The sequence below is a fragment of the Antrostomus carolinensis genome, unplaced genomic scaffold (genome assembly GCF_000700745.2).
Source record: "Antrostomus carolinensis isolate BGI_N321 unplaced genomic scaffold, ASM70074v2 scaffold20649, whole genome shotgun sequence".
NCBI lineage: Eukaryota > Metazoa > Chordata > Aves > Caprimulgiformes > Caprimulgidae > Antrostomus > Antrostomus carolinensis.
In genome coordinates this window covers 2,172-28,096 of record NW_010339480.1, presented here as the reverse complement: position 1 = coordinate 28,096, position 25,925 = coordinate 2,172, and the positions used below count along the sequence as shown (strand labels likewise).

General features: G+C 36.4%; 1 protein-coding gene across 1 annotated transcript in view; it reads right to left on the bottom strand.

The window, feature by feature from the left end:
- HEATR5B (HEAT repeat containing 5B) overlaps nt 1-25,701 on the bottom strand; it is a 49,012-nt gene extending 23,311 nt beyond the window's left edge. The window contains exons 1-20 of the mRNA XM_010175867.1: nt 25,576-25,701; nt 24,797-25,008; nt 23,103-23,211; nt 21,949-22,098; nt 21,274-21,445; nt 20,732-20,889; nt 19,490-19,739; nt 17,791-17,946; nt 16,136-16,386; nt 15,579-15,690; nt 14,223-14,375; nt 13,832-13,931; nt 13,039-13,148; nt 12,077-12,240; nt 10,997-11,172; nt 9,697-9,802; nt 7,739-7,929; nt 5,994-6,153; nt 3,062-3,251; nt 1,529-1,698 (exon numbers count right to left, since the gene is read on the bottom strand). Coding sequence (XP_010174169.1) covers nt 1,529-1,698; nt 3,062-3,251; nt 5,994-6,153; nt 7,739-7,929; nt 9,697-9,802; nt 10,997-11,172; nt 12,077-12,240; nt 13,039-13,148; nt 13,832-13,931; nt 14,223-14,375; nt 15,579-15,690; nt 16,136-16,386; nt 17,791-17,946; nt 19,490-19,739; nt 20,732-20,889; nt 21,274-21,445; nt 21,949-22,098; nt 23,103-23,211; nt 24,797-25,008; nt 25,576-25,701 — 3,216 coding nt within the window. The remainder of the gene's footprint in view (nt 1-1,528; nt 1,699-3,061; nt 3,252-5,993; nt 6,154-7,738; nt 7,930-9,696; nt 9,803-10,996; nt 11,173-12,076; nt 12,241-13,038; nt 13,149-13,831; nt 13,932-14,222; nt 14,376-15,578; nt 15,691-16,135; nt 16,387-17,790; nt 17,947-19,489; nt 19,740-20,731; nt 20,890-21,273; nt 21,446-21,948; nt 22,099-23,102; nt 23,212-24,796; nt 25,009-25,575) is intronic.
- Nucleotides 25,702-25,925: the final 224 nt, after the last annotated feature.

Genomic DNA, 25,925 nt, shown 5'->3' with positions numbered 1-25,925 from the left:
TCCTAAATGAAAGGTTTGTATACTTTATAAAGCATTTTAACAGTAGATCTTTATTTAACATATGAATATACAAGATTTTAGTCCTGAAAAAACAAGCAGTCTTTAAAGAACCTCTAAATATCACACTAAGGTTGTTTTAACAGAACTAAAACACAGAATATTTTGGGAACTTAATTAATGGAAAGAATATTCTCCATTTTAAGTTACAAAACAAATAACTAGTGGTTATGAAACCAGTGCAGGAGGAAGAAACTAGATTGTGGAACCGTGTGGTTTAATTTTAATACCTGATATTAATTCCATTTAAAAGTGAGTTAGAAAGCAATGAGAAGTTTGTTAATGGGGCAGGTAAGGTAGACCTTGCCTACACATCTATGTATTTGCAGTATTAAGAAACATCCAAGACAATTCAGGAGACAACTTCTCAAACTAAGTATGACTTGAAAGTAAGGAATGTGAGAAAGGAGAAGGAAAATAGCTTTTGTTTAGTAGAAGACCATAAAGGAACAGGAAAGAGCAGAAAAACCTAAGAAAAGTTTCCAAAACTCTCAATCTTTAATGAACTTCATTGTCTGTGATACTACCCACTGGCACTTACAAAGCAAATGGCTATAGGGATCGTTTGTAGTGTTGTACATAGTATTTGTACAAAAGGGCCTACCTACTTTTGGGTACATTGTATTTTGGGTACGTTGTATCTCTTTCATGCAAAATTTAGTGAAAGGACAAGTCACAGATTCTGGGAACATACTTGCATCCCCAGGAGGGAAGCAAAAGTGAGTAGAGGGGGAAAGCATACAACAATAAGAGGATGCCCTAGGGAAAGTCTGCATGGCAGACTATGAAAGAGTTCCAGTGTTGATGTTAAGTAGGAATGCACGCCTTCAGTTAACACAGAACCACCGGTTCCACAAAGAATGACACAAAGAACTTTGCAAAACATCCAACAAACATTAGGAAGAGCTTTTCAAATTTCAAATTTCTCAGTACTGGACTGCTAATGCACACACACCACCTTTCCTCTTATAGCTGTATTTGGCACGTGTTGGGTTCCAGTCAGGCTTAAGCCAGGATGTGCTGACAGAACAGTAACGATGGGAGAAAGCAATGTTAACAGCAACACAAGAATCTGAACATCAGCATCTGCTATGCTGGCAGTGGTAAAATAAATCCCAAATCTCCTACCTTTCCCCAACTCACTCACTTCCCTCTATGCACACAATTAGTTGTAGGAAACTGAGTGTTTCAGCACCTTTTTACTCTGTCATATTATATATAAATGCTTGCTCTTTTGTGCTGTCTAGGGTGAAAAATAATCAAACCCTATGACTTTGCGCTGGATGGCATTCTGAAAAGAAGCAAAATGGCTTAGGGACAGACATTCTTTTATTGCACTCCAGTGTTTTTGCACATGTGGCTTGCTTATTACACATGGATATCCTTGACATGTTGCCGAGTGCCTCCCCTGTCCCCTGCTAAGCACGTACATAAAACTATGAGGAGCAAAAGGGATGTAGCTGGTACTCACACAAAGACTGGGAACCAGACTGGACAGGTTGACATGCCGTGGTGCAAACATATGGAGCTGCTGAAGGCAGGATATGGCAGCTGCCTGAACAAGCGAGTCTGAATGGTCTTGTGTGATTGCACATCCCACCAAACAGGAAGAACGGATTGTTGAAATTGTAGCTCCATTACCTAATGATGTAACATGATATGCTTAGCACAGCAAAATTCTTACATGACAACTGCAGACTTTAAATCTTTGAGAAACAACAATTTTTAATGCTTCAAAGTTTACTGGTTAACTTGCAACTTTTCTGAATTCCTAATGCAAATTGGTATCCACACAGCTTCAAAGAAACACTACAGAGTGTTTCAATATCTCTTTTTTAGCTCAAGTAAACAATGTCCCGTCCAAATGAAATTTTGGATCAACAACCTTCAGTCAGAAACATTTTGAGAGCATCTTCCCAGGACATGAAATCAGTAAAATTATCTGAATTTCAATTTTTAAAGTCTCTTTCATTCTATACAGATGGGCAACATCTCACGCACAGAACCATTTACTAAAATATCAGGTTAACACATAAGCTAGCAAAGATGTATGCATGTGATTTTAGTTAGCCCTGTTAGCTCCACTGCTCTAACAGGATAAGTATTCCAAAAACTTTCATTTAATTTGAAAAATAATCCCATTCTGTATTTTAAGAATTAACCTGCATCAGGTTTATAAAAAATTTTGAATTACAGAAAAATGTAACCTGCAGAAGACATTCTAAATAAGTTGATGTCTATTTAAAAAGTTAATGACACTCCGAATTAAAAGGTTAACACACAATAAGCAGATACACAAGTTCAGTTAAACCATCCAGAAATTTTTCATAACTAGAAATTTAAGTCCAGTTATTTAGAGTTAAAATTTCACTAGTGGATGGCTCTCTGGCATTGCATCAAAGACCATTTTACAAATATTCCTAAAAATCTGAGTTAGACAAAATTACAAATCCATGGGTTTGCCATCTGAGAAACAGAATTTCAGATACAGTGTTTGGTGTGACAAGATCTTATTCTCTACAGTAAAGTACAGTGATCTAAGAATATCAAGAATGAGTGGAAATGAGTTATAGTTCACAACATTATCAACAATGTCAAACCTAAGCTCCTGCCATCAGTTAAAGTCACACGTTGAAAAAGTGGAGGAAAAGTCTTGTCTCTTGCCATACCTATACACAAAAATATAAGCAGCAAAATATGCACCAAGGGTGTTTCTAGTCTTTTACCTACAATGCAAATCTGCCATTAGCTATAACACTATACACCACTGCAATGTCTTTGTACAAATCTCAAACTGCAGTCTTGCAAAAAGCCCCAAGTAGTCATAAGTAGGATCACAAGTGAGATTGCTTGCAGGACGGTAACTGGATTTGTCAACACATGCCCTCTCGCCAGCCCCCCCAACGGCAATTACAACAGATTTATTTTCTTCCATTTAAGACTGCAATATACTATCTTTACACAAGTTAGATTTTTTTTGTTTTCTCTTCAAATTCCCACTAACCTTGCAACTCGGGCCCAACAGTAGTTATTATAGCTCCAAGACATCGTCCTAAGCATTGATGTACTTCTGTGTGCGATGGCGGAACAGTTAAGAGCAGAGTGAGAACTAGAGAAAGCGTTGGCTCCACATATCCACGGTACATTGGCCCACTAGAATCTACTATCAAGGCGAGTGAATGGAGAGACCAGGTCTATCAAAAAAACAAAGGAATATTTTTCAGTAATACATTTAGGAAATTTAAACAATTTTTAATGCAGACTGAGCCTAGCTCTGTACATCCTTGCTTACACATGTCTGGTTAGCTACTCTGACTCCTGAACTGTTTCAAAAGCCCCAGAATCTCAAGCTATCACCTGGGAGTTTAAATATCTCTAGCGCACTCTTTGGCTACCAGCAGTTTTGGGGATAACAAAGATGACAAAGAATTTGAGCAAAAAATGGTTAAGCACTTTGATGAAGAAAAATACAAACAAACAACACACCCACTTAAAAAAATTAAAAAAAGAAGAGTGACTCAAGACAAGGGGAAAGAGAGAATCATTCTGCTGTAAAACTGGATGTGGAGTCTGAAAGGGACAGCTGACAAAGTCCTTAGTGGGGAACATCTTTGACATTCCAGTAGAAACTGACTTTCATGACAAGATGAAAGGTTCACATGCATTTTCTAATTAATTTTCGTATTAGAGGGTGCAAGAGAAGAAAGCATTGCTGTTCATAGCCAGTGTAATACGAGTAAAAAAAAACCAAAAAACAAAAAAACAGTTGAAAGATCAACCTGTTTCAGTTACAAGTAAGTAACAAAAGAGTAAAAATAACTTATTGTAATTGTCAAAGTAAGAAGTGGGCAAAGGGAAAGTCTTTTTTGGTCACCGACATTTCATAAGAAATAAATTTCCCTGACAGACCTGAAAACATTAGCTATCTCTTTATAATATCCTACCTACATGACCTTATTTAATGGAAGAGAATTCTGAAATAAGTGATGCAATTTGCACTGAAAAGACCAAGTTAAAACAACAGTATTGTTACAAAGCTAGACTCTTAGAAGCAAGCTGAAAAACCTGCCTTTAAAACTGCTCCTTTTTAATCCTCTCTAATGCAACCCAAAAACCATTAGCACTACCAATCACGTAACTACTTCTACAGTCCTAACCACCTGGTAGCACATTACAGCTTATCCTTTAATTCCTGCAAATTACCCTTACTCAGTTTCTGTGTATCCACACAGATCTAGGGATGAGGTTTAAAAGTTTAGCTTTTCACAGTGGCCTGGTGTTAATACTCTCAAAAGAAAATAAGGTAGGTATGAAAATTCCACCTGGGCTCCCCCTTTATAGTACATATTTTTTCATGAAGCAGTAACACATACTATTTTGGCTTTTAAATGAATGGTACGCAATTATATGCCTCAAAATTACTTATTCATACATGAAATAAGTTACATATGCAAACTGAACTTTCTCTTACCTTAAATAAACTAAGTAAATTTAAAAGATATTTGAAATTGTGCTACAGATTATTATTTTTTAAACATTATCTCCAAATGAAACTAGACTTGTTTTCTCACATAACAAGCTTGATTATTTTGATTTTTTTTATTGCCCTGAGGAAAAGAAATATGAAGGTACTCTTGTTACGTGTTCTACCAAGTTAACAATTTAAACCAAGGTGTATGATTCTGTATAGTTACTGGGGGCTTCAGCTTCTCAGTCTGTGGGTGTAAAGTGCCCCTATTCATGGGTGGCACACAACTTCCTGCTACTAAAGCGTAATAGTCACTATTCCAGATAACAATTTCCTTGCAGTAACTAGTGAAAAAAATTTCAAAACATTACCGGTTATATCATGAAATTGAACAATAATCCTTGAAGAACAATAATTACACACAAGACACTTGCTTTTACTCAAAAAATGTCTTTTTTTTTTCCCCTTCTGAAAGAATTATTTTATTTTAGTGCTTTGATAGATTTAATTGCTGGAGAAAAAAAATTCAGCACTTTTCCCTATAATATTAAACTTAATGTAAAGACAGTCCATCTAGCTACCATCTGCATCTAGTCCTCTCCTTTTCACAGCAGCAGCCACAATCAGATGCTTAAGGGAGAGTGAAGACAACATATTCTCACAATTTTCAAGTATTTTCAACTTGGGAAACTTTCTAAACTGTGTAGGGTTTATACATACTCAGCAACCCCAAAGGCATTGCTCTTTCAGCAGCATGTCTAGTCCCCTTTTTAGTCTACCAGCAGCTTTTAGCTGTCAAGTTGTCCTCCTGTGAGACTCCACATGTCTACAGTCCACAGTGGACAGAAACCTCTCCCTACTTTTGCCTTGTCTTGACTTGGCTCCTACTAGTTCCCCTTCTCTCCCCTAACTGCAGTTTACCTTGCAACAGATTTTTGTTGTCATAATACAACCCCCCAAAGATGATGTACTGCCATACTGTGTTCACAGTATGACATATATGGAGAGAGAGAGAGCAAAGAGAACGAACTACTGCTCATCACCTTGAGACTCCAGTAACTGATCACACATTAACCATCAGCCAGTTCTTAAAAGCTTCAGTTTAGGCAGCTAAGGTACCACTAACACATTTTGCTTTCCAATTACGTTCAGATAGAAACGTGCCCACAGTGAATTACTCTGGCCCAGGTGACAAGCAGACACTTGTCAGTCTGAATTAATGTGACCACTTGCAACTGCCTCCTTAACTAACAGTAAGGTTACATTTTAATTGCAGTACATATCTGGTATTCTGTACCGTAAGAGTTTATAAGGGAAGTTCCACTTTCCTCATGGTCCTGGGCACATGCTACATCCATATTATCTGGCTTTCATGTGACAATCTCTATTAAAGAACATCTGAACAGGTAATATAATCTTAATCCTGAAAATTTTAAAGTAGTTTTGTGGTGATTGCTTTTTTCTTTACCTGGACTTCAGGAGAGGTTCCATCTTGTGCCAAAGCCAAGAGAATACTGACACTAGTTTTCAGATGCTGTCCAGAACCTATCCCACCAACATACCGATGCAGGCAGCCCAGAGCCAAAGAATGGCCTGTTCTTGACACAACGTCTCGAGCAGATTTTAACCTATCAATGTTTAAATAAAAGGAAATCATGTAATTCACTCTGTTTGTTACAAAGAACTCTTAAGTACCGTAAAAGTGCAAATGACTAAGAGAATTTTGCAGGTCACCTTACAAGATCTTCAGAAACCTTGAAAAACAAAAGCAAAACCAATGTACTTAATTTAAATTGCTATTAAACTGGATTACATATAAGGCAAGAGGAAAAAAAAAAAAAAAAAGATATTTTAATACTTTCTTCCTTGTCAGAACTTGAAATTTTAGAAGAACAGAGTTTCAGAAGTGAAAGAACTCAGGAAAAGCATCTAGTGTTTACCAATGTTTCACAGTAGACTAATTGGATAAGCAGAAAAGTCATTGCTAGACCACTGCAGTGAAAAGGAATCAGGAATGGAAAAATGACAACACGTATTGAGGAACTACAAAGAAATCCATAGCCAGGACTTCTTCCAATGAAAAGTCAATTGAATAGCTTTTAATACAGCTGTTTTCTTCTACAGCTGAGTTCTATGATTTTTTCCAATAAAGCTTTTTTTTTTTAATAGTGTTTTATTAGTGAAACTAAAACAGAATGAATAGCATTTTGAATGACCTAGCTGTATGAAGCAGTGACTTGTTGAGCATTTTTCACAATACTACTGCTTCTGAATGTACGTGACATACATAATTTTTTAATTATAACCTCTTCTGGGGCTGGGGAAGAGAGAGAAAATAAGGATATCCTAATTAGAACAAAGAAAGATTTTTTTTTTTTTCCCCTGGTTGTCTGTATATGAGAGGCAAGTATGCTCTTAGGCATCAGCGAACAGCAAAGTAAATGAAGATCTCAAATAATAAAGAAATTACTTGACAGTGTCAGACTGGCAACCATTAACAACTTCAATCCTAGATAAGAAGCCAAGGAAATAGTCCCAGTAATAGAAATTCAAGGAAAGACAGTAAAGATTATGTACTTTATTACAAGATGAAATTATGGGAAAAACTGAATTACCCAGAGGTAGGAGAGCTGGACTGAGGCTATGCACATGCAGCCTGCCCAGCCAAAAACATGGGCTGCAGCCCTGAGGCAGGTGCACTCTAATTCACAGATAGGTCGATGTCTTAAATTTAAGCTGAAAACTGGGAAACACGTTGTCTTGTTATATCTACCAGACATCTTCCTACAGATCCAAGATTAACAACAGAATATGCATAAAAATTATGGGCCAGTAGGTAAGTTAAATCAATACATAAAGAAGATGTTTTGATTAAACAGAACCCCTACTGCACCATTCGTAATGTAGACACACTTAGTATAAGCTGCGTTAATTTATCTGAAGCAGTTTAGTCACCTTCAAGTAACTCATCAAAAACTATTCCATGGTATCACTTCACATTCCAAGTAGTTTAACAACTCTGCTTCTACTCCTGGAAGAATCATGAAATAAATCAAAAAGAGAAGACTTCGTTTGAAGGTTTGTTAGATCTATATAATCACAGCATTCAAGCATGAAGAGAAGAGAATAATTAATATGGTATTTAGTAGAGGAATCTTCCAAACTACATTAAATTATATTTTTATTTCCTTTTCTGAATCAAAGCCAACTTACTTATCAAAACTGTACTGAGCCATTCTAGCAATGAAAGAAGCTTCTCCAACCACTTGAGCCATTCTGCCAAGAGCTTCGCCTGCTGCACATCTCAAAATAGGGTTAGGATTATCAAGGGCACCCATTACTAGCGTCAGAGCAGATTTGCGGACTTCTTCTGGTCCTAACGTGCTTTTATTCTCAGCTAAACCCTACATTAAAAAAAAAAAAAGAAAAAAATTCCAAAACAGGAGAAAGGGAAGCTATAAGAGCAATTTTACTGTATTCGTAACCTTCAAATAAAAGTGATGCACTTTTGTTTAAATTTATGATCATTTATCCTAAAATATTGAACTGAAAATATTTAAAATTCAAAATCAACAACACAGTCTTATGTTTGCCAACACTGTACCTATTTCACACAAAGGAATGCCCATTGCACTAGTCTTTTTATCAAATGCATTCCAGTGCTACATGCACCCCAGTGCTACTGAATCTGAGTAAGCTTTACACAGGATACCCCAGAAAAAAAAGAGACGCTTTAAAAAAAAAAAAATCTGCAACATCTCTTTCTCTCAGACAGAAAAACCACAGCTCAGTTATGTTTCTGCAAGAATCACTTAAATCAAAGACATTTTAGGTACATGAAAATAATCACATCTTTGCAAACATTTATACAGCCTGTTATATGAACATTCTACAGAATAGTAACACTAAACATTGCTTCTGCAGCTTCTTTGGTTCCCATATTTCATTAATAGAACATCACCTTTCACTACAACTTTCGAGAAGTCTTTTACTTCAGGAAAAATAATTAAACATAAGTGAAGTCCAAAAACTGCATGTATTATATAGGAACAAGTTGATGGCTTTACCACAGATTCTAATTTCCTGTTCTGAAATCCTCATTCAGCTCTTACAATTTTGATAATTCTTTGGGATTTGGTATGGCATGGGAAATTCCAGGCATCTGTTTCAGAATCTATTTTTCAACTTGTAGCAACATGGTTCATATTTCTAAGAACAAAGTGAGTAAGAGATGTGCTGTTTTGCCAATGTATTTTGCCCATCAACCAAGGACAAGGAGCCCCAGTAACAATTAGCTTAAACTAGGAAGACTTTTTTTTGCATGGCAAAAGCCAGACAAGAAGAAATTAATTCAATCTTTGATTTACAGGCTGGTACTTCTATGACGGTAGTTCTCTCGGTGCACAGGACTTTGTTGTTCTTAAGATGAACAAGGATGACAATGACAGATATTGTCTGACAAACTCATGAATTGGGAATGATATAAAATAGCATCGGGGAAAAAAATAGAAGTGCCTTAAGAAATTTGACTAGTAGAAAGAAAATCCTACACTCTAAGACACTGTTCCACAAAGCCTTGAGGCAATGCCAGTCAATGAAACCAAGTATTTCTCAGATTTGTGGCTTGCCGTCTAGCTTCCTGATTTGATAGCACGAGGTTGAATTTCCAAGTGTAGATAGAGAACACGGAGCCATAACTGAAGTCAAAGCCATAACTGAACGTGAGAATTCTATGCAATATTAGGGAGTCTTAAAAAGAAAAAATTAAGATACCCAAAATGGTAACCCAAATCTACTTTTTCTTTTTATTTCCATGAGCCTCATCTGCACAACACTCTATGACATGAGGGGGTTTTTTAGTATATATGACAAAGTACTTAAATCCACGAGTGCAAAAAAAGCAACAGGATTGAAAAAGACAAAAAAACCCCCCAAGTCTGAATACTACAGAATGCTGACTACATGAGCCTCAGCTATTCTCTGTACTGATACATGTAGACAAGAGGCTCATGCTAGTATCTGAAAAAGCTTCAATTTTGGTATTTTCAAACTTTCGAATGTTTAAGTGGTAACTTTATCAATGTTCTTCTAACAGCCTTCTGTATCAAATACAAATCACAATGAATCAAACTGCTGAACTTTGGCATACATTACAAGTTTACAAGTTTTACCTTCAAGGCACTAAGCACAGCAGTAAAGATATTAAGCTGCACAGCTTGCTGGCGAACACCTTTAGCCTGCTTAACACATTCAGCAAAGTGATCCAACATCTGTAGTCTAAAACAAAGGAAAGAACTTAATTTAAGTGATATTCTTTCAAAATACAAACTAAAACACAGCAGGTAAAAAAAACCACACACAACAAAAGAGCCATTTCAGTTCAGTCACAGAGTTTATGCTTCAGGGGCTGCAGAAGGCATTCACCTTAGAAAGGGTAGAGTTATTCTGAACGTCCCTTTGCTCTTTCTTTTAGCTCATCCACAAATGTTTACTATTTCTTTTGAACAAAACACCACCAAGAAGAAGTGAGTCTTCAGACACATTTGGCTGTGTAACTAGAAAGCTATGAAGACAAGAGTGGAAAAACGCTGCCTCTCCACTACTGTTCAAAATAGTGTTACCCTCCATATGCCTATTATTGTTCCTATTGTTTTCCCCATTTAACCTCCATTTTCCCCCCATTTAACCATGACAGAAATTGCTACTGGGAGGAGGAGTACTCCTCAGAAGATACCAGGAACAGGAGTTTAATGAATAATCTGCATTCTTAACTACTCCATAGTTCCCCAGTCAAATCTTACCATAGCTAACAACAGATACAGACCAAGTTGAATTACTGCAAGCTGGTCTCAAGTCTATCCTGCACTTACTGCAAAATGAGATTGACTGCTAGGAAAAAAACTGTTCCCGTTAGGATTGCACTGAAGGATAATTTTACTTTGAAATGTGTCTTAGAGCTGCTTTTACTCTGTGCTCAGTGACAAATCAGCTAAACTGAATGACAAAAGTAGACCTGACAACTCCTAACTCTGCAAAGGTATGTGGAACACAAAGGAAAATAAGCCAAATTCCATGCCCTTTTTTTCATCATGCATAAAATAATTTGCTGAGTATAAATCAAATTCAATCAATGTCACTGCTATGTTTTCAGGGCTGATTTGAAGTTAATTACAATAGACGCTTGCAGGAAATTTCTGTTGCAGAGATACTACTATTGTTAAATGTAGCAAGAGGACAGAAGAATCTAGCCTCCACTTCTGAACACTGATCTTCAAAACTGATAAAACTGAGTGAGTAAATCACTTTTTATTTCTAAACTCAGTAGGCATTCTGGAATCCTGAGACAGAATGAACACCAAATACTGAACTCTGAATTGAAAGACAGTTCTTATTACAAGGAAAAAACAAACAAAAAAACTATCCAGAAAACAAGGCATTAGATTCTGAAATTGAACAGTGATGTAAACTGACCTATGTTTGTAAGAGACATGAGGGAAAACCACACCAAAGAGAGCCACAGATGCATCAATGACAGACACTCCTAAAGGAAGAGGACCAGGTACGGCTTCACCAGCAGGGATGCGCAAATAAATAGAAGAAGGATCATGTTCCAAAGCACCACTTCCAGACGCACTGTTTGGCTGAAGCTGCAAAATGCCACATAATATGAATACCTCTGAATATACTTTCACATATAAAATTTGGAACTAGAGATAACCAAAACAAGTGTGCGGTAGCTTAGAATAACAAAATAGCTACCAAACACCTGAATGAAACTGCAGTGTCCCCCTGCATACGCACACTGGCCTTTACAGGGCTCACTAAATCCCAGAGGGTCAAAGCAGTTAACAGCTGGATAAATGCACAAACTATCACTCCTGGTAGCAAGAAGGAGAAATTGAAGAAAAGCAGATTAATTCTGGTACTAAGAGTAGCTTCTGAATCACTAACTATAAAGTGACATTTCTGAGAAAAGATTATTCATTCACTCTCTGTTTGAGCATTGGGTTATAACATAGTACAGTAAATTATCAGTTTTGGCTGTAATGATTCCCTGCACAGAAAGATTTAGAAACAGTACTAAAATTACTAACATTCCTATCATCATGAAAATACTTGCTAACCATCATTCTTTCAGGAAACACAATTAAACAATCATCTATTTTCCCTGAAGAAAAACTTATTTTCACAACTTGTTAATTATTTAATATTAAGTTGAAATTACATTTCTCCTGGTTCAAAAGAATATATGAGAACAAATGCTAGACTAGGAAGATCAGGGGGGCAGGGGAAAGTGTTGTTTTGTTTTAAGGAAATAAAGTTGGTTCACTAACCACAACCATATAAATTGCATAACACTACTCATCTCAGCTGCAGGCAGTTTTTCAGCAAAATGGTAGACTGTAGATGGAAGGACTTACACCTAACAAAGCTCCAAAATAAGACTAAAAACAAGGCATGAAGCTCGAGTTTTAGAAGGCTTCTCCCCCAGATGCACATCACACAGACAGATAGTATAGATAATACAAAAACAGAAGAACAATGAATTACCTGGTCTTCAATTGACTTATGATCCGTTTCCTGCAGCCAAGAGCCAAGAAGAACACTATCATCATAATGACAAAGAGACCTTAGGAGTGATGTGGTTGTATTAGCAGAGTTGTCTGTCAATGTAAATTCTGCAACCAACTCTCGAAGAAGTGCATTAAATGATCCTGAAAGGATGGGCATTAAAAAGAATCATTTCTACTTCTTATCCAAAAGATTTCAGCTAGAGATCAGAAGTTACAAATCAAAGTATGCACCATTACCTTGATTTAAAAGGTAGCAAACAGAGAAGCAAACCTGACAAGACCAGAATTAAGAGCAAAGCTTCAAACAGAACCCTGGACTCCCAATTCCCAAACCAATGTTCTAAACAACAGATCAGGCCATCCCTTACAGGATGACAATCCAGATTTTGCAAAAATTTGCTCAACCACGTGATCATGTAAATTTAATGAATGAACAGAGAACAAACAAACAAAAACCAAAAAGCTAATCTGTCAGATCATGTGACAGTGCCTGGCAGTTTAATAATAATAACAGCATAAATCTCTCTAATAGATCAAATCAGATTTTTTTTTTTAAAAGACACCACCAGAAACCAAAACTAAATCTTTATTCTCACATCTGCCCTTTGAGAACACTAAGAAATTATGTTCTCTATTTTTTAAGTAACAATGACATAAAACACCTAAATTGGATTTCAGGATGACCTCCATACCTCTCAATCCTATAAACACGACTGTAACTTATTATACTTTAAGTGTTACTCTAATATTTTGCAATAGTCATTCCCTGTAGTTATACTCTTAAGATGACACAAAGATGAGGAATACAGTACAAGACTCTTGTAGATTTCTAGTATTCTATTTTGAATCTTAGATCTGCTTCAAAGGCAAACACCTGAAACACATCAAAAGGAGTAAATAAATTTTTACTTTAATAACATTTTAAAAAAATTTATATACCTTCATATGTCTTCGGAGGTAATAAAGCCAATATATCATAAAGTCTTAAACGGACCATAGCTGCACTAGCTTTGAGATGAGCTCCATGGGCTTTAATTACTGATGGAATGCTATGGAATCAAAAGAGAAAGAGATAGCCAGAAATATTGCAGTTATTGAAAAGAGTATTTTCAGATTTCTTTTCACAAGATATGTCTCTAGCCTGTAAGACAAGAAAACAGTGTTCAGAGAACTACTCTGAGCTGCATTACTAAATTATCAGTACATTTTCAGAAGTAGTTGTATGGAGCAAACTTTTTTACACTGCTGTAAACCAAACATGTATTGCCTACCTTTAATCAGGGCAAGGCAGGGGAGGAAGGGAGAGATCAAACCACAAAACCCAACCCAAAACTGTGGTTTTAGTTTTATTCTGTAAAACATTTCCAGCTTTTTCATTAGTACACTTCGTAAGAGCAGAGTTTATTGATTAACGCCTATTATACCAGTATCTTAATTTTCTCGTTTCTTGCACAAAGCTAAGCAAATCATGAAGTCAAAAGCTCACTGAATGGGAAATCCAAAGCACAGTTAACAAAAGTTACCATGGTAGGCCCTTCAGCACAGGCTATGCAATATATTACTTTTACAAAGTTAACAACCATAAACACAATACTCATAAAAGTTTTTTTCAACATGAACAAGCACTGACAGTGCAGTACTAAATCAGAACATGAATTAAAACAAATTAATTTTAGTATTTCAGGTCTGTGAAAAAACAAAAGCAAATAAAAAGCAAAAACTGCCTACTTACTGTGACATCATTGTCATGGCACATTCTATGGGTGTCATCAATTTCCTGATCACATCCTCAGTAAGCAGCTCAGGACAGTGAGCAACAAAACTTCTCATAGCTAATAACAAAATAGTTTAAATTAAAATTTTACTGAGACAAACAAATATAAAGCATAAGCAAGATACAGATCCTAAAAGAATATGAAAAAAGCAGCAAATGAAAATGTTTTTTCAAAGACTGTGACATGCTCATAAAATTATATACCAAAACCAGGTCATACTGATGAACATCTGACACATGTTACTTATTTTCAAAGAAAGCAGGGAAGTTACAGAAGTTCTCTCTGCAACACCTGGCATCACGTTTTGGTTTACTGCACACCTGTAATCTCGAAGTTCGAGATTCTTACCACACAGAGCTCCAGCGCGGCCTTCCAGTGTTACTTGCCAGGTAAAAGAATCTCCTCTTGCCTTCTCTGCCTCCAGCTCCTTCAGAGAACGTGGAAACACATTTCGCCATAGCAGCAGCATCTTAGGCAGATGATAGCGAACAACAGAAGGACCTGTGCAAAAAAATAAAGTGACAATATAATAAAAACTTGTATTTAATTAAGTGTGAAAAATCTGCCATGAAGGCTTTTGCTCTTTCAGCTATTTTTCTCTTACATCACTTCTCTTCCTTTTCTCCCTACCTGACCAATGAAAAACAAAGGAAATTCTCTCTCATTTCAAGATTGAAAGTGTGGCAAATAAATAGTATACTTAAGTTTGTTTGTTGATATCAGTACTAAAAATAGGAAATTCTATACTACTGCCAACTGTCTTTTTACTATTCTTTTTTTCTGACTTCTAATTTTTTTATATTACTATTTTGACTGCAAGCTCTTTAGCCTATCCTAACTTGTTCATACAATGAGTAGAAAAATAACTGAGAGTTACCGATAACGTAACTAGTTTAATGGTCAAGTTTAAAGAAAACATCTGAAAAAGCTCCAGAAGATCCAGTGCAAGTGCATTAAAAATATTCTGGAGTAGGACAACCAAAATAGTGCTACAATGTCAGAAAAACACGACAACAAGCTGGTAAAAAAAAGAGACAATTTAAAGAAGCAAAATGAAAAACAAAATGGTATTTGGCATTTGCTGAGAGATCAAAATACTGCAGAATGCATCAGAACTTTATCATATTTTCCAGTATAAAACACTTCAAACAAAAAAGCACTACTGCTGCAAAATTCAAGAGTATACTTACAACCTTGCTCAAAATATGGCTACTGATATTTCTGTGATGGCAGATCCAAACAATTATACATGAGGCAGGTTTTTTAAGAGACAACTGAATGGTTTTTAAACATTTATAATCAGTACTCTTGCCTATCCTGAGGCACACATGCAACTTGTTGGAATGCTCATGACATTTTATTTACAGTCCATTTCTTCTATACCACAGCATTAAAGAAGGAAGATTATGGGCAATTTTGCCCTTTTTGTAAAATTACTAAAGGCTGAGTTTCCAAAAATAGAGCAGATTTATTTTTTTTTAGGTAGGACACCTTCTACTATCTTTCAGCTTACATAAACATTAATAATTCATGTCTCCTCACATAAACAACACTGCTGAAACAAACTAACACCGTTTCCCTTGATACAAATACTCTCATACTAGATACTGGATTGATTATACGTGAAGAACATTTGCCTCAGTGGATAATCAGAAATGTCAGAGAGGCATTAAAACAAAACAAAAAGCAACTGTTTTAACAAACCTAAAGTCATAAGTGCTCCAAGCAAAAGCCATCCAGCTTGAGTCCGCTGCAAGGAGAGTCTGCTGTTTTGTGCAGCAGTTCGTAACAGATCCTCAGCAATACTGACCACCATCTGCACCAGTGACAATAAACAATGGATTTTAAAAATATAAATTAAGCCACTGCAAGCTACTGCTACACATTCACCCTTACAGATCATATATAAAGATGTTCTCAAATAATTTAAATTGACCTTCTATAAAGAATGAATGCAGATTACATTTAATGCAGATGATTAGCGTTATATGTATGGCAACAGACAGTGATATTCTCTTCAGCAAGTATTTATTAATATGCCAAACAAGAATGTAAGTTCGAAAGAGAGAGTGGAAAAAAGCTGGTAAATATTACAACTGAAATATTATAAGCACAGGCTCTAGTCATTGCTCTCCTGCTAGGCACAAGTTCAATTTCAATAATGCTTTAACTTGTTACCATGTCACATTTTGCAAAGTTATTACTTCTAAATAAAAAGGTATCTTTTAGGACACTCACAGACGAAACATTCATTATCTCACCTTTCCTTTGGCATGAGGAATACCTAAGGGACACTGATGCACACCACCTAACAAAGCAGCCATTGCAAAACTATAGCCACTAACAGCTTCAGGGGAGGTCTTCAGATTGTTGAGTCTTTCTGCACATCTATCTAAAAATGGAGTCAACTGAAAAGGCAATGCCACAGCTACACACCGCAAGCACCATGCGGCAGCAAGTCGAGCAGCCATGCTGGGATGAAGAAGAACTGAAGTCACTGTCTCCAACAGACCTACAGAAAAGAGGTTACAATCTTAAAGTTATTATGCACTTTTTAATATAAATAGGCAAGTGAACTGATTCAATATTAGGCAGGCAACATGAAAGTTAAGAAAGTCAAAATTAAAGTACTTGAATTTTATGACTTTGCTTTTTTCTTTAAGGAAAGACAGAAGTGTTAATAGCATTATGGTGCTCCACATCAGGTTTTATCACCAAAGTTGTACCTGCCAAAGCCACAGACCTGATTTCTACTACTTGAACACCCAAAAATCCAATAAGGGAACAGGCACTGGATGAGATGATTCCTACAATCTGCCCATCTTTTACACAGACTGACAATAACACAGCAACAGTAAGACTGATTTTCAGTTTTGCTTCACATTGTAGACAAGCACATGCCACAGATGTCTGCTGTACTCTGCTTTTGACACAGTGCTGTCCCCCTGCATTATTCTATACTTTCTGAACCTCCACGTCTAGCTAGTCCTGACCTCTAACTGTGAGCTTTGCAGTTCAACCTGTCTCCACATCAACACCTTCCTTAGTCCAGAACTCTCACCTTACCAACTCCTACTGCAAAGCCTCCACTGCTCCCTAATCTTTTGCTTTCTCTGTAGCCAGTGAACAGCCTCTACCTTCCTACTTCATAGCAGCTAGCAGAAACAACTCCGAGACACAGTCTCCTCTGTTTTTATGGGGTGTAGCAGCTAGAAGGAATAAACATGACCACAGTCTTCCCACCCCATAGTTGGAGCAAAATCAGCATGAGAAGAATGTCATATGCATGAAGACAACAATCTCCATAAAATGTCTAAAGGAGCTTGTACTTCCATTGGAAAAAAAGCACAGGTACTCACAACTGAAAAACTGAAAATTGCAACACTACAGTACAAATACAGATTCAGATGTTAAAACAACCAAGAAGTAAATCCCACACAAACCCTAGTCAACTCAAGCCAAATAACAAGCTTTTTAAAATGGGACTATCCACAGCTTCATCTTCTGACAAATACCCTTAGCCTCCCCACAAAACTTTGGTATCTGAAGGCAATACAGCTTTCCAATGAGCAAATATTTCAGATCTTATAGACCAAAACAATGCATTTCCTATAAAACCATTATTGGAAACAAATCCATGCTAAAAATCACAACTTTATTCACCCTAAAAAGAGCTTTGGGCAGATTTCCATCAAAACAGTTGCTTAATACTTTGTCAAATTTGAACTAAATTTAGGGTACTAAACACAATGAACTGGACAAACTTAGCTATCTTGGCTATCAGGAGTGCTACAGGGAGGGCCAGTTTTGTCAATTTATTTCTTACAAGTTAAATTATTATTTAACTAAATTTAATGGTATTTCATATTAATTGCTCAAATGTCTCACTTAAATCTAGTTAAATTTATTTGCATACCAATAGAGGGTTCTTGAATAAGAGGAGATGCGGTGGCATTCAGACTCTGAACCAGACTACCCAGCTCCTGGAGGGCACACACCATTACATGCTGGCTTGCAGCTACATCAGCAGCTCCTGATTTATTTTCACTGTTAGCATCATTCACTACTGCTTCTGCAGAAAAGAAAACAAAAGTATCTTGCTTAACTACCACTGAATCACACCTGAATAAATACAGGATAGAAAGGGACAGTTTTGACATCAACTCTATATTAAAACAAACAAGTTTGGTCATAGTGTGAAATCACAAAGCAAATGCATTCTGAAGAGAAATATTTTTACAGCTACTAGCCAAAACCAGTCATCCAAAGACCATGAAAAACAGATGCCCAGCAGTTACTCTGGATGGCAGCACACTAAAGTAAGTATACACATACACACATGCAGCATTTGTGTATTTCACCTAGGTATACACAGTAACTAAAAATATAATCTTGACATATCTAGGTTCTGCATACAAATTTGCAGGTATATATATGGAATAAAACTGAAAAAAAAAAAATATCAGACCTTAGTAAATAATTAATTGCAAGCTTTAATCATCTTAAAGTTACCCAATTAAGTTCATAGATCCCACTGTAAGTTCCTTCTCCTACACAATCTCAGAAGCAGCAACTGTCATTTCAAAGAAAATGGATTTTAATATCAGCTTAATGTTAATATGTCTACATTACAAATTTAGAAAATCATTACCAAACAAAAATTCCCTCAATTTATCCTCAAATTTATCAGAAATGCTCCAAAAATGAAACAGTTCTTCCTATCATCTAAATACATAACAGAATTTCCTGCAACTTTGACAAGGTGGCAGGACAAGGAATTTCTGCAACAATTTCATCTCAGAAGTAGTATTTCCAATAGACTTATTTTCCTGGAAGTAATATTTAAGGGTATTAAGTAATACTTATTGTAATCAGAACCTTTTTAAGGTTCCATACCTATGCCATCAGAACATACCTACTCTATCAAAAAATAGTAATGAGAAGAACCTTCAAAAGTTTCAAAATCAATTCAATTTCCATATGTTAAAACATTAAACTCAATTAGATGGTAGCAGAAGAGAAGAAACAGATGTTTGGTAAATGCATTCTTGTGCAATTCCAGTTTATGTTCTCAGTCTCGAGCTCAAATTAACTCACTCCATAGGAAAAAAAAAAATGCCAACAGTTTTTTCAGTCTTCTTAATGATGACACATTCTATTCTACAAGATTCTGCAAAGAGGCCATATTTATATTTTCTAATTCCAGTCTTCAGATTAAATCTTTTATTTGTCAACAATAAAAATCAAACTGGATATCAGTATGGAGAGATACACAAGTACCCTAATCTACAGGATCTTCAACACTGGTAAAAAAGAACTCTGTGCGACTTTCAGTACAACCTATCCCAAGACAGACTGCAAAATGCACACTTTTTTCCTCACTTCCTTCCACTCTAAGCAAATGCAATGTGAAAAGCCTTCACAGGATAACAAGGCAGTTTTACACAATCACTTTTCAAGTAGAACTTATATTTTTGGATATTGCATTTCAAACAGAAAGCAGCTTATATTTTACAATAACAAAATTACTCCTCACAGTAGAAGAAAGCTGAAAAACAGCTGACCCAGTATATGACAGTAACTTTCAACAGGTCTCAAAGAAAAATGGTTCTCACCCACTGCCTTCATTTGTTTACCAATGGCTTGACATATATCTTTGGCAGCTGCAATCTGTGCTTTCTCTCCGAGTAAGCTGCCCACAGTTGCTCTCAGGATAAAGGACACACATCTTCGAGAGTAAACTGCCTCCACGTGGGTCTGAGTCGCACGAGGATGGGAAACCAGATCAAGTACATGAGACAAAAACGTAGCAAAGTTGCGCTCCAACCACTGACCTCCTAATGTTGTAACAAAGACAACGTAGGCCTGCAGATTCAGAAGTTACATACAGATCCAATTAAAACAAAAACAGAAGACTATATTCAGTCACCAAAGACTAAAGACTACAGTTATACTTATGCATAATGCAGTATAGTAGCAATACCAGTTGGTAACTATCAACCCTGAGGTTAAGCAGGATGAATCAATCCATTAGCCAGGTCTTTGTCATTGAAGCTAAACTGTTTCCAGTGCCAAGAGTAGCTCCTCTACTGCCTCACATACTGTGAAGTGCAAAATACACTTTGGATGAGAGTAAGGAAACCCAGTGCATTGCTATAAATATGTCTCCTCTTAAAAAATTTAAGAATATAACAACAATAACGGCAGCAACTTGAATGTGTTCTAATTCACAATGAAAACCAGGCATTTTCGACAAGTTCACCTAAAAAAGGATGAGAAAAATAAAAAGGTTTCACAAAATAACCTATGATCAAAAAAATCTGCATTCTGGCAAGTTACTGCAGCATATTGAAATATATGTCAGAAAGAGAATGCCTGAATTTGAAGAGATGTTACTGCCACCTTTCTCTATGAGACAAGTGGAGCTTCCACATTCAGCAGATTTCATCTACTCTATATAGAGATATGGAGAGAAGAAATGTAGTTTAACAAATTAAGGCTGCTAACCTTACCCAGCAACTGCAAAGAGAGCCAGCACATACAAACGGCCAAAACTGTGTCCTCTCTAAAAAAAATTAAATTTGAATAGGGAGCTAAAGTCTTAATACATTAAGTTTTCAAATATTTTTGTGAGCTAATCCACTGATCAAATAAGCTTTCCTTAGCACCTATTTTAATCTACTGTTACTGCACGTTGATAATAAAAGAAAGTATCTTAGGTGAGTAACACCACATATACATCTCAAAATAGGCGAGTCAAACTAAACTTGTAAACAATGAACACATGTCTATTTTTCCTACTAAAAGGGTTAGTTATCTATAAATGGTACTTAAAAAAATTACAGCTTAACACAAACCTGGGTAACACCAACTCGCACTTCCCTGTTGACAGATCCTCCTACTTTTAACATCTCTCCACCACTCTTTAGGAAACCAGATCCTCCTCGCAGAAATCCAGTGGCCATGAGCTCCAAGACCTCTTCAAGCGTGGCTCTCTTCACATTCTGTCGCATCACTTTTGCAAAAAGAAAAGTAATCATTTACTCCCAAAGTTCCAACAAACATAAGCAATGATCTTGAAATCAGGAAGTCAGACTTAATCAATTCACAACTGTCTTGCCAACATAAATCTAGCCAACATTTCAGATAACAGCTTGTTTTCATGCTTAAAAAGTAAGCTACTTTTCCCAAGTGATTTTTGATAGTTGCCTCTCTTTCTTTGTATGACTACAACAAGGAATCTCTGCTCTTGACTCTTTTTATGTTAGAGTTTATTAAACCAAACAATCCAACTACAAGCTTCTATCTACCAGAACTACAATATATCGTGCAACACTGTCATGCGTCATGGTACTGAAGGTGCAGTTTGTCCACTTGAAAATGGAATCCAGGACTGTACCTGTTGCTTGTTTTGGTATCAGTGCTGTAGCCATGACCGTCCCCAAAAGCTTTGACACTGCAACTCGCACACCATAGTTTGAGTTTTCCAGAGCTTTAAAGCACAGTGTTGCAACGTTCTCTAGTTCAGCTGTCCACATAAACACCGCTTCATTCTGTAATTCCAGCAGACACTGTAGGAAAAAGAGACTTGCTGAGCACCAATGGAGACCATTCTTACCTTTTATCTAAGTATCAGTGTAACTGTCAGGTTTATTCAGCACATATTTTATTATTAATATTTTAAGAGTTAATTTCTCAGCCCAACTCTCCTATCAGTCCAGTAACTTAGCTGAGTAAACAACCAGAAGACTCATGGACCAGCTTAACACATGAATAAAAATCAAAAAAGGGAAGCACAACAGAAGAACTATGTTACCAAAAACCTCTCCCACTGACACTCACAGTTAATCTATTCAATCTCATATTTGTTTACAAAGTGAGGAAGACAGTATTACTGTACCTCTGTTTACATGAAATAAGTCAAATGTCTGAGCCTTCCATGTAAATTATTAAGGACTTACCTTGCCCAAGAAACTATCAAATTTCCCATCATAATCAACAGGTCACAGTTCATCTATAGGTACTTCACAGTCACAGCAAAAGAATTTCTAGAACTAGTGAGAAACACACCCACCTTAGCCACTGCGCATCGTACAGCCATAGATCTGTCCGTCAACAGAGACCGGGCATTCTTGTAAATATCACGGTGACAAGAAGCTGCTGCTCCTCCAAGTCCATTTAGGACTTTCTGTAAACTCATCAGAATTTCACTGCGGCCCTGAGACTGCACATACACACACAAAAAAAAAGTAAAAATGTGTACACAGTACTTGTATCAAGAACCAGGTGCATAATTATGCATTTTCCTGCTACTGTGTAGGAATATTTTGGAAACACCAATAATATAGTTCACTGAAGTAATACAGAACCAAAACCTAGCTGGTTATAGATAGCAATAAGCACTACACACAGATTTACTAAAACTGCCTCAGTTGCTAAATTAAGATGAACTCAGGCAATCCAACAAATTGGTCCTAGACAAGCCACTTTTGTCCTGCCCCACCATTTATCTGTTACAGCTTCAGGAAAAAAGAAAAAACAGTTGATATGAGGGAACAGGAAGTTCAGGCAGTCAACAGCCTGCTAACAGGCAGGAACTTACAGTTGGAGGGCACAAAAAAAACAAATAACATAAAAAAAAAAATCACACAGGTACAATGACACAGCTGAAGAGCTGCCAGGACAAGATTCACACAATCAGTACTCCTTCTAACTTGTTACAGATGTCAAAAAAACCAAACTAAAACAAAAAAAATCCCCAAACCAACCCAACAACAGAGCTATTTGCATCCAATCAAACCCACTGACAGCTCAGGACATATTCTTTTGATACTATGACACACTCTTTTTTTCAGGGCACAATGTCTTCTGCTCACATGCAGAGTAACATCTGTGTTGCAAAACTTAAGTATCTGTTATTCATTTTCAAACAAATGAACATTTATTCAGGGTACACGAGCAGAAATCCTGACACAGTATTAGAAGTGGTAGATACAACCACTTTATTATTTTAATTATTGATGCCACAAAGAAATAACTGCTATAATATTCATATGACAAAAGTATAAACTCTCTGCAGTAACAATACATGCACATGTTTAGATAATAACTATGCACTTTTCTACATAGAAAGCAACAAACCTGGAATTTTGGGAAACACCTCTGGAGGAAGCAGGTTTCAGTTTAAATGGAATCAAGACCACATATATAAAATAATCTGAAACTTACCTCTGCACTTTTCAGAGATTTTAAAAGATTATTCACTGTTTCTGGAAAAGAACTACCCAGCATTCTGCCCATTTTTTCATAAAATGCTCCAACACATGCCACAGCAGCCCTATGAAAAAAGGCATTAATCAGTGTACACTTTTCCTGTATCATCGAAATGAAGCCAAACACTTAAACAGAAATGTATGTTTTAATCATCATTGATTAATAAAAATCTATTTATTATCCACTAGTTACACTGGCTGTTTAACACTGTGTATTTAAATAACTTCTTGGTTTACAAAAAAAGTAACAGAAAAGTTATTAGCTTCTAAGAGCACAAATGTATTTGAATGGGTATTATTAGAGGATCCACACAGAGAGTGAAAAATTCTGGAGAAGATAAGTATATGCTGAAATCTCAGCAAGGTTAGAGCTTTGTGTTTCAATAAACTGTCTCTTTTCTGCAAGACAACCCCTACCGTTTAATATATCTAGACCCATTTTTGTAGATACTGAACTTTTTTTTTCAAGCCTAAGAACTTAAAATGCATATATTATTGCATAACACAAGAAAATGTATACGCACTGTAAAAAATCACTGGATTCAAACAGTTACATACATGTTTTCCTTGCCCTCCATTTGAGATTAGAAATATTTGAAGTAATATCATACTGCAGTTTTATACACAAATTGCTCCTGAAAACGTGCACTTTTTCATCACACAGGAACAAGGCTATTTTTCTAAATCTGAAATTCCTGGGTAAAAGACTTTTTAGCAAAGCTATTTGCTACAAGCTCATTACGGCCTATCCTTTAATGGGCATGTCTCCTACACAATTCCTCTACAGAAATGTCAGAAACTGAAGTTTGAAATTATACAGTAAAAAAACCCTTCTGGACTACCACTTGAGTACGCAGCATAAATTTCAGAACATGTTATACTACAAAACCCTTCCCGCTTACACAGGTTCCTCACAGAGTTCCAACAGCTTCAAATTAAGGGAGGACAATACCTGCCCAAATGGTGATTATTTCAACAGTCCTATTGTGATGATAATGTCTGAAGGCAAGCTCAAACTGGGGCTCACTAGACACTGTGAACAGGTGAAGCAGTATGTGTGGGAGAGTCCTAAAAACAGTTCAGCACTGTGGCATTAACCAAATTCCTACCAGTGAGACTCTTTCTATATATAAGGATGAACTGGACCACATAATGTACACACGCATCCAGTTATACAGACTCTGTTTGAGAAACCTGTGTGGTGTATCACAGTAGGGGAATATAAACAGGCAATACTTGAATGGAAAGAAAAACTTCAAGGTTTGATTAAAATTCTCTTGGCATAGATAATGCTCTTGTTTGACAATCTGCAGATTCCATCTTAAATGGGGTACCTGAGTGCAATCAGCTATAATCCCACCGGTGGAATTTCTTCATTGCATTACTTCATCAACTGTTATCCTCTCCATGACATAAGCATGTGAAGAAATGTAAGATACTCCCTTGCCACCTATGTGTCCCCTTTCAGTCCTGCCCTCCACAATCTTCAACCCTGCTCTTTTCTCTGCTATATCAAGCATATGTAAACTCCAAATAAGCATGCAAAATATAAGTAAACATAACATGCAGATATGCAGGCAGATTCTTCTGTAATATCCAGGTTCACTCTGCTTAAAAATAACTTCTTTTCTGTAATAATATTAAACATACAGTTTTGTGGGCAGGTACGCTGCAGTATCATCTTTGCTCTTGATGATGTCATTACACTTGTCAAGGGTCTGAAAAACAGTAAATGTGTCTCCAATGCTGTAGAGAGCAGCAAGATTTTTTGCTAGTAGTTTTCGTGTAGGTGGCCCAGGGGAACTGCTGATGAGTCCTGTTAGCTGTTCTACAAGTTTCTTCTGTTTTTCTTTGACATCTGTCTGTTAACAGACCAAAAATAAATAAAATAAGAAAAGTCATTTAAACCTGTGTCTTGCACCCAACACACAAAAAAACCTACAAGAGTCAAGTAAATCTTATACCTCTCCCACTTGTATGTAATTCAGCAAATTAATTGTCTCGCAGAGATTTGAGATACATTCAATAATAGCGGAGGCAGGGTAACAGCTAATTCTGAGCATTTAACATCTATTTAATTTTTACTTTTCAAAAATATTTACTAAAAATACAGTAATACCTGCCTAGAGCATTTTTTAATTCTCTTTACCATCCAGAATCCCTACTCTGAGAGGAAAAGTTTTTCCTTCCAAACAGTTATGAAAATGGAGAATTCAAACCAAGCTACATGTTATATAACAGTCATACCGCCCCCCATCAAAGACTTAAAAGCTACAAACTAATTCAGAGACTCTTCAGGCCGAATCTGAAATCACACAGTTATCACCTGGCCACTACCTGCCAATTTTATCCAGCGTGAAACTAATACAAATGTTTTAGAAAAAAAAAAAGGAAGAGGGGGGAGTGGATGGGAAGAAACATTAAATTACCTTGTTAGCAGCTACCAGCACTTTATCCAAAAATCTTAACCACTCAAAGATAAAGACTGGTCTCTTTGCTTCTGTGATTTGAGCTAATGCTTCCTCGTTCAGTAACAAACTATGAGCCAGCTCCATAACTGCTTAAATTCCAGGATGGTTTTGTAAACTTGTGTAGCAACTCTAAAATAAAAAAGTAAATATTAGTATAAACTATAGTACAACAGCACAAAGCTTTGAAAAAATGAAGATAAAATCTATAGAGTACAGTATCACGGTTCCAGCCTGCTTAGAGTTGTCTTAGCGAAGCAGTCCCACATAGAACTGCTCACATATGAACAGCTGAGTATATTCATTAGTAT